At 42.2% G+C, this 9,486-nt stretch overlaps 1 protein-coding gene across 31 annotated transcripts in view; it reads right to left on the bottom strand.

Moving 5' to 3' along the window:
- BBX (BBX high mobility group box domain containing) overlaps positions 1-9,486 on the bottom strand; it is a 159,826-nt gene that overhangs the window by 22,506 nt on the left and 127,834 nt on the right. For all 31 annotated transcript variants that reach the window (XM_068907914.1, XM_068907770.1, XM_068907990.1 and 28 more), the window contains 2 exons: positions 3,359-3,556; positions 2,264-2,456 (listed from right to left, as the gene is read on the bottom strand). In XM_068907914.1, coding sequence (XP_068764015.1) covers positions 2,264-2,456; positions 3,359-3,556 — 391 coding nt within the window. The remainder of the gene's footprint in view (positions 1-2,263; positions 2,457-3,358; positions 3,557-9,486) is intronic.

The raw sequence follows: 9,486 nt of genomic DNA, 5'->3' as shown, positions 1-9,486 counted from the left end.
ACAGCAGTGTTAATTTACACATGGCCGCCTGCACAAGGGATCATAAAAATAATGTGCACCAGAACTACGTGCTTCTAGAAATCAGCATCAATCACTGATGCAGACGAACTTGGGAGAACTCCTTTACGGCTTGCCTTTTAAAATACACGCACAAAGCCCATCAGTGACTGTTAACTAATCTCACAAGTCAGGTTCTATTTTTGTTATATGGTGTGTCATATACAGCAAGCAAACGGGGGTCTGCCTCTTATTTACATAAAGGCACTTTGCCCCACTCTGGTCGGGCTAATACCTCAGCACAAGTGTCAGGTACAAATGTGTTTTGCGCAACTAGAGTGCAATGACGTGGTTTCAGTACAAAATGCAGCTCAGGCTCACAGTGCTTAACCGGGGCATATGCTAGGTAAGCAAAGCTAGACAGAAAGAGTCAAAGAAAAACCATGTTGTCACTTCCAGTCAAGCTCTAATTACAGCAGAAAGGAGTTTGTCTTCTATGCCTCAAGGATCTGTAAATTATTTAATAATTAAATTCAAACACTGAAAAAACACATTAAGCATAACGTAAGCCTCTAATGCTTTCCTTCTGCTCACTTCCAGCTATTTTCAGAATAAAGAACCAACTTACAAACGATAATAAACAGTCAACAAAGAGCAGAAATTAGAGAAGCATCTAGCCCATCAAACTGAGGTTTGTGTTTTGACTTCCATTTGCCAAGTCTCCGAGAGACATCTGGCTCAGCTTCTACTAGGAAAGTGTCCCCTGACTTCATTTCCTCACGCGATTAGAAGCTGGAATTTCTTTGGAACAGTAGTTAGATATTCGCCTGATTGGTGTTTTCAGGTCTCATGGAAGGTGGCTTCATTGCTGTAACGTTATCGTGAGATGGCAAAACTTGGGAGCAAGTAAGAAGAAAACAAACAAAAGGCTATGTAAAACATGAGCTCAGGCTCACTTTACCAGGGAGAAAAGAAGGATAAAGAACTCTCAGAGAAACAAACAAGAAAAAACCAGGACCAAGCAAATCCTGCCTCTCCTGTGCAATTCTAATCATAGCGTCAGCAGAAACCAATGAAACCACAACGTTGTGAGGGAGAACAGAACTTAGCACAGCACTTCCCCAGGTCTCACTTTGTTGTTTCGGACCACAGAAGAAGACAGAAATGAGTTCAGACTTTTGCTGTCCTGATAACGGATTGGTGCTTTGCAAAGCTGGGAGGAAAGGCCATGCTGCCTTTAGTGTGAAAACATTTCTCACCCAAAACACTGTTGCTTAAGCAAGACAATAGCTTCTGCAGAGAACAGCTGCCAGGCTGGGTGCATCTGATTTTTTGCTTTCCCTTTTTTTTTTTTTTTTTTTAAAGAACTCTGAGCCTATAAAAAGCCTTGCAATTCTTTATGCACAGCCTGAATAAACAGATCCATAAGTACTGGCTTGGCCAATGGGGGTCATGAGATCAGCTGTTAAATGAGGTTGTGAATGGTTTCCTCAGCTGCTGCCTCATGGAATTTCTTAGGTAGCCAGCAATCTGTCAAATGCCATTTGCAGAGGCCATTTTGTTCTCAAACAGGCCCAGTATTTCCCCACTGACTTTCCACAGCAGAAAAAAATGGGGATTCACCTCCAATAAGCTGCAGCATCAAAGAACAATATGTGCCAAGCAGGAACCATGGCAGACTTGGCATCACTGGCATACTCCCATCAGAGGTCTAGGATGTGGGATCTGACTGTGCTGAACTGATCCAACAGACCCAAATAACCTGCACATCCTCCACATTATCTGTGTGGACAGCCTCTGCTGTAATGAAAAGGAGCAGCCCAAACTAACGTGACTTTCCATCACCCAGAATTGCTCTGCCCAATAACTTTTTGTAGATCCTTTGTCTCCTGCACAGAAAAGCACAAGAGCAAAAAACAAGCTTGCTTCATTCAGTCATGTTCGGCAAAAAATTTCTGCTGAAGTTATAATAAGCCCCTCCACAGTCTCAGGCCACAGAGACACACAAATCAGCAAGCAGTAGCTATTTAAACCTGCTATTATCTGACAAATGGTATCTGATAATTACAAACCTCGATCCGTAGGATCTCAAGAAGCATTATCAATTTATTTATAAACACTACTAAGCTAGTGGCATAAAATAAAAATTCAAAGAAAGCTGTGGGAGAGAAAACACAGGCCAAAATAAACATTTTGCAGTTCACATGCTTTTAACAAGCTGGCGGTCATGCAGAATCTATTTAGACAGCAAGGGAAAAAAGCATACCTGTGTACGTTTTCCATTGCTGCTACTTCTGCCAGAGCAGCTAAGCTAAAAAATGCAGACACTGCTGGCATATCTGGTGTAATACTATGAGTTTCTTCTGACTCTGCATTTCTGGAGCACTCACTGTTGCAATCTGTTTCTGCACTTGACGTTTTTTGAAGAGTACTTTGTGGCAGCTCTTTTGGCTTTTCCTCTGCAACAAAAGAAAGTAAAGCTTGCAGGTAAACGGGATGATCAAGGCCAGCCGTTACGTTCTCAGCAGCGCATCCATACACTGATCACTCTGGTGTTAACACGAACTTTATCTTTAGGACTTTGATTTTGTTCATGTAATCCAATCTATGCTGCAACCTCTTGTGACCCAAGCTATTGGCAGAAGCACACTGAGGTTTATGAATCAGTTTGCTCAATTTGGATTCAACTCAGTTTGATCTTTCAGGTCAGGCAAGAGAGTGTGTGTTTTTGTGTTGTTTTAGATACAGAAATCCTGAAAGATTATCTTAACTGCTGAAGACTCTTGCACAGTCTGCGGCATTGATTTTCACATTACGGAGTTTATTTTTATGCCCTATAACTAGGCATAGTGTGATTTCTTTGCTGGACTGGAAGCCAAAGTAAATTATGAAGGGTAACTGTTTTGACAGAATCACCGAGGGGCTGGGGTTGAAAAGGACCTCTGGAGATCATCTGGTCCAACCCCCGTGCCCCAGCAAGGTCAACTAAAGCAGGTTATCCAGGACTGACTGTGTCCAGTCTGTTTTTGAGCATCTCCCAACAATGGAGACTCCACAACCTCTCTGTGCAACCTGTTCCAGTGCTCAGTTGCCCTCACTGTGAACAAGTGTTTTCTTCCCACTTCCCTCTGCACCCAGACCACAGGTCTTAGAGAGAAATCCAGAGAACTTAGGCAGATTTGGACATTAGAACAAAAGAAGTTGACCATTTTGGACTCACTGATTTCCCAGTTGATTGATATCCGCATTTTACAGAATGCCCTTTCTGAAGCAGGTCTGAAAACAAGCTGACTTAGACTTCCCTGATAGCTTGCTTATGCTCCAATACTATGCCCAACTACTTATACTCTCATTTCCTTACCCAGTGTCCCTCCTGCTGGTGACACTCGACCATCGGCTGTTCGTACAAGATGGGTGATCTTAGTTTTCCTTGCTTTCCTTTTCTGGCTGCCAACTAAGGGTTCATGCATCATTGCTGGCTCTGGAGTGTTTAGGGCTGATATAGAAATTTTATTCTTCCAGGCAGGCTCACTGGAATTTTTGTCTTCTGAGAGTATGGCTGAAAAAGGACAAAAACGGAGCTTTAAACGTAGAATAATTCAGCTGCTAGCTTTGCTCATTTACCATTTTGAGTCCATCCATGTAATACACTAAGCCTTCCCTCACAGCTGTTCAGAGCATAACCCACGGCAAGATACGAACTGAATGCTGCAGGGGTTTGCAGGGGAATAGTACCATCAGCTCCTGAAGATTTCCTAGGAGGTTCAAGTTTCTCACATTTGCAAAGGAAATTGTGAGAGAGGCAGTAGCATTTCAGTGGGACCAGGGTTTCAATCAATCTGCATAAAACACTCTGTAACTGGAGATGCCAACCAGTGGCTGGGGGATAAAATGCAGTGCAGGAACAGTAATGGCTACAGTCCTCACACAAGCTTATTTTAGATCACAGACAGACTCAAAAGCAGAATTCAGGAATTCCTGACTAACTCTCAGTCTTCTCTCTACAGTTGCTCTACTCTGTCTCCGCTAAGCAGACAGAAATGCTGCCTTTTACAAAACAATGAATCTTGAAAAAAGGACCAAAAAGGCAGGAAATATAAAGCAGAGCTAGATCACAGCTGAAGAATGACAAAAAAAGAAAGTAAGCACAGAATAAAATAATTTGACAGAAATACTGCCTACATGAAGTCAGAAGCGAGAAAGGAACGGTTTGAATCTTTCTAAACAGTACCAGTGTTGGCGTTTCCAAGCAGCTTTCCGCCCTGAATTGGGACACAATCACAAATTTTCACCTGACTAGACAGTGACTTAGCTTGCGTTCATGAGGAAGTTGGTCAGACAGGAATCACAACATGGATTTAGGTTTTCAACGTACAATTGTCAACTGCTTGTAATTCTCATTGATTCAAGGAACCAGACGGCTGCTACCGCAGAATACCATTTGTCCGCAAATTCAGAATCTGGGACATTCTTTTTCCATCTTTGGTAAAGTATTATGAAGTCCACCTCACCTGTGATTACAGCAAGATAGGGCTGGAAAGACATTATAGGTGTCGCACAGGGATTCCCACCTGCTGGACTTCACCCAGAATTACACAAAATACAGGTTATCAGGTAGTTACTAGTTCACCTCCCTCTATGTTATGCCCAAGCCATTCCTCACAGATGCTTGTCTAACCTGTTTTGAAATTGGAAACACTGATGACATCTTCACCAGGTCCCCAGGTCACTTCTTCCCAGTGCACTGCCATCCTGAACTATTACATCTTGTTCCTAATGCCTAAACCTAATCTCCCCTGCTGCATTTTCAACTCATTATTTCCTTTCCTATCTGTCATGTTATACACCTTGTGCCTGTTTGCAACAGTTCTCGATATATTTAGCAGCTGTTACTGCATCTACCTTTAGCCTTCTCTTCCCCACAATTTCTTTCAATCCTTCTCCTTGTTTTCAAGATATGTCTAAGACCTATTTGTTCAGAGACTTTGTGGGAGGTAGGACAAGCAAAAATGACATGCATAAAACTCAAGCTAGAGTGCAAACAACTGTTCTTTCAGAAGGGTTAAGCACCGAATGAGAACAACCTCCCACATTCAGACGCAGGAGCACCAACACCTTCAAACTGGGCACAAGCAGCCAAAGAGTCTGGGCTGAGCTTCGTTTTATTCTGTATCTATTGCTTGTTTTGTAGATTTAATGAGCTTCCTATTCAAAGAGATGACAATATAAACTCTATCTTTTGCTGGCTTCTTTAACTGTAAACTATGCAAGCATGAAGACTGGGAGAAGAGAATAGCTCTGACACGTTTTTATCTTGTTATCTTTTGCCCTTTGCTCTTTTGTTTTAAGTGGGAGAGGGTCTTGTTTTTCTTCTAATGATTTACAGCATAAGCATATGATTAGATCTAGTAAGTATGTGTAAAGACACTTGGAAATGTCTTGGAAAACTTAATTCATCTATGCTCTTAATTTATCTTCCTATCTTCTCTCCAAAAACATTTTTGGACTTGTGCATGTTCTTCATTTTGAATAAAAGCATACAGCTTTAATTAGCTTATCTCAGTGTTTAGCCAGAGATGCTAACCTTTGCAGAGCAGAGCTATGCTGTAAAGCTTATTTTTGTAGAGACGAGGAGAGTTCACAAGAAAAAGAAGATCTTCCCCGTAACAGTCCAATTAAGTAGAAGTGCCAGTGACTCTAAATGTGACTTTCAAGCAACTCAATAGTTTGGCTAATAGTGAGATGTTCAGATAAGCTTACTGCACTGATTGAGAGAAAAGTCTTAATGGGAATGCATAATTAAATGGGTAACTTTCTCTCTAGATTTCCTATTTGAGGATTTATAAGCATTGACTATGTATTAAATGTAATGGTTTGGTTCTAATCCAACAGTATTTGCTAATTCTGATTTGGAGATTTGCTCTAATTAGATTCTACTTTGACAGTGTTGTTTAATTCTAGTTTGATTTAATTTACAATGGCTTTAATCTTAGTAACATAATTCTTCGTTTTTTAGATTTAATAAAAAAATTGAAGACATGGCAAGTCAAATTGCAAACAATTAAACAACATGTGACAGAAAAATCTGATCTGGTATGTTTTTAATAAAATGTGTCATATATTACAAGCTATGGCAGGTCACTGGAAATTAACTTGATCAATCAATGCACGAAGGATACTTTGTAACTTATCTTTTCTTCTTCGCACTGTAGACATTAAAAAGCCCAATAAACTACAAACAAAGCTAAAAAAAATCGTGAAAGGTAAAATAAAGAGAGACAATAGTTTTAAAAAAGAAAAGGAAAGGAGATATGAAAATGTCTTTGCAACAGATTAAGTTGAAGGAGTACACCACATTTGGGTGTTTGGTGAAGAGGTAACAGAGGGTAGCTGACAAACTCAGGACACAGTAAGTGCAATCCCTCTCCATATTTTAAGGCTTCTCAGTCCCTGAAATGAGACCTAAGAGGGCTCTCTCTGTCTGTTCTCTTTAGCTCCAGGGTAAGCTCTTTATCAGTTCCCCACTGCACTGCTGCCATACAGCTCTGAACGGGGGAGGACTGAGGATGAAGAGTGTGTGTGTGTGTGTGTGTGTGTGTGTGTCCTGTGGGGTGTTGAAGGGAAGAGGTGCTTTCCTCAGGAGAATTTTTCTTTTTCAGTCCCATGTCTCCTAGTTACTCTAGCTAATGGAAGTCGGGATGAGAAAGTATTTCACTGACTTCTTTGTGGGTTATTATTCAAACAGAGATAAAACCTAACTCAGAGGAAATTATATTTCAGGGACTCAGAGGAAGATTAAAGGCTTCACCCTGAAGATCCTTTGCACTAAATGCCAGGGAAAAGAGTGCATGCTCCAACAACCACATAGCTAAGCTAGATGCTAACAGGGGTCCTCACTTCCTTCAAGAGAGACAGGACCTCATTGCTTTCACTGACAAAGGAACATCCATGTGGGTTGTCCATAATGAACATTTCTAAGGCAAGTTCACATGGAAGTCCTTGCAGCATCAGGCCTTGGCTTTGCAGTGTAAAAAGGATGGGGCTAAAGATAAGCTTTCTTCCCTGGATTTTTCTTTAATAATATATCTGCATCTCTCTATGTTTTAATCCATTTCATATCCTTTCTGTTTCCACACCATCCTGTGTGCAAGAGCTCTGTAGAGCTCAGCTAATTTTCAGGAGAATGCTGTCTAGAAATGAAATGAGGTTCTGCAGCTACTGTGCAGTCCTGTAAAGGTTTATGTACTTACCTTTCCACAAGAGAGTAGTGCAGGCAGAAGTAAAGGGCTACTTTTGCAAAAAAGTAGCACATAGCATTGACCTTTTGGTAAGCTTACGCCACAGTCACAAAAGTGTTTGCAAAAAAAAAAAAAAAAAAAATCCAGAGCTCTATGCCAGATGGTTTCCTGAGCTACATTTGTCTACAGTTAGCATGGACAGTCTACCCTACTCTGAGGTCTGCAGAACGCACGTAGCCTTATTTCCTCCAATCTACAGTGCAAGAAGGAACCCAGCTGAGTGCAGGCTGCAACACAACAGAAGTCTGACGCAGCAAATGAGAAACTGCTTTAGCTGTATCTTAAGTCTTAAACGGATTAAAAAAAAAAAAAGTAGAAAGAAATTGAGGAATGAAAAGACCTGACTCACTCCTCTGATATTCCTCATTTATATTAATTACTAGCATTTGTGTAAAGCTTGCAGCTGGAGATGGAACTTGATCGCTAACCCTGATTTTCAGGCTGCAGTGTAGTGGCATACAATTAAAGTAGAAACAGCAAAGCAAGCTCGAGAGAAGAAAAAGCATTTACAAGCCTGCTCTTTACTAAGGACATGTTGATCATCATTTTCTTATAAAAATAACATTAAACCATAAAAGCCTTGAAATAACAAGGTTCGTTCTTCTTTCCTCGTGAAAACTTTCCCCTTTCAATCCCAAAACACAGTGAAACAGTAGATTTTCAAACGGCAGGAAGCAATTACACCCAGGTTATCTTCACTGTTTTATGAGCCAAGTCCGTCTTTGCACTAAGTGCTGAAGATGAGTGTCTAAAGCTGAGTCCGTATCACTGGAAATGGATCCTCTGCAACGTGCCCTGCCAATCTGCCTCTCTTATTATCTCAACGAGCAGAGATATTGGAGGGCCTCAAAGTTTCCTTTGTGTACCTCCGTTTCCTCTGGAAGGCTCCAAAGCATAAGGACATGAAGATCGGTCTCAGCTCCTTCCAGTATAGAACTGGGATACAGCCAAGGTGCTCTCAGGAGCTAGAGCAATGTGCACTGCAGTGTATCTTTACCCCACAGCTCTCCTAATGCCCTACTGAGGGAGGCCGGGGCGAGACAGAACTGCCTTCAGGGAGCGCTAGAGCCAAAACTGCACTCAAACTGCAGAGCCTGGTGTATGTGGAAAAATGCTGAGTTCAAGACCCCACTGAATCAGCTACTAGCCTTATTCAAGACTGAACAGCCTCATCCACCTTTGTGAGCATGAAAAATGAAATCGATTAAACTGACTCAGCACACTATGGAAGAGGATGAGCTTTTCAGACTGAACCTCAGTAAGACACCAGGCGTTTAAAACAATCTCTTCAGGGATGCCTATCAGTTACTACAGAGCTGCAGGAGCTTAACCATGTCCAGCAGAGAATAAATGCCGCATGGGTCAAAGCTCATGGGCATCAAGAAGGAAAGGTGGGCTATAATGGTTTAATGGTTTCATTAAGTTAATAAGGGGAAAGTCCAGCACGGCAGAGAACAAAGCTTCCAACGTCTGTCTTCATCAGTGCCAAGGGAACAGCTTCACTAAGGAACTGATGTCAAGCAAACTCAGATCTATAGCCTGGGGGAAATCCTAGCTCATCAGACAACAGGATGCTGCTGCAATACCACGCATGGGGTAAGACGGCACCCTCAGCTATGGCAAACAATGGGGAGACTAACAAACCGCGTGACACGGGCTGACAAGAAAGCAGATCATCAAACCTGACCAGACTTTCCCCTTAACTTAATGAAACTATTAAACCATTATAGTCCACCTTTCCTTCTTGATGCCCACGAGCTTTGACCCATGTGGCATTTCTTCTCCACTAGACATGGTTAAACAAAGGCACGGTAGCGACAGAGCCACTGACTCCCTTTGGGCTACATGCCCCTGGCACAACAGGGCTTTCTTAGCAGGGGAAAAAAAAAAAAAAAGGTCATTCTGCTAATTTTCTATACTTTTCTGTTCTTGCTCAGCCAAGTACGCAGAGGCTGCACAGAGCACCGCGCGTGGGAGAGCTGCTGGAGGAGGCAGCAGGCAGTGAGCTCTGCCAGCCGCAGGGGCTGGGCCCCTCTTACACATCAGCTGGTGGTGGGGCTGGTGTTTCTGCCTGTCTCCTCTTCTCCCCTTCTGGTGCAGAGGCTGGCAATGAATTTGGTTTTTACGTGGACCCCGCAAGCAAGGGCGCACAGCAGTGTACCTCTGCCGTGCAGCCTACACGGTACACCTC

The sequence above is a fragment of the Struthio camelus genome, chromosome 1 (genome assembly GCF_040807025.1).
Source record: "Struthio camelus isolate bStrCam1 chromosome 1, bStrCam1.hap1, whole genome shotgun sequence".
NCBI classification, from domain to species: Eukaryota; Metazoa; Chordata; class Aves; order Struthioniformes; family Struthionidae; genus Struthio; species Struthio camelus.
Note: the sequence above shows the minus strand (reverse complement) of the source record. Positions and strands in the feature narration are given on the sequence as shown.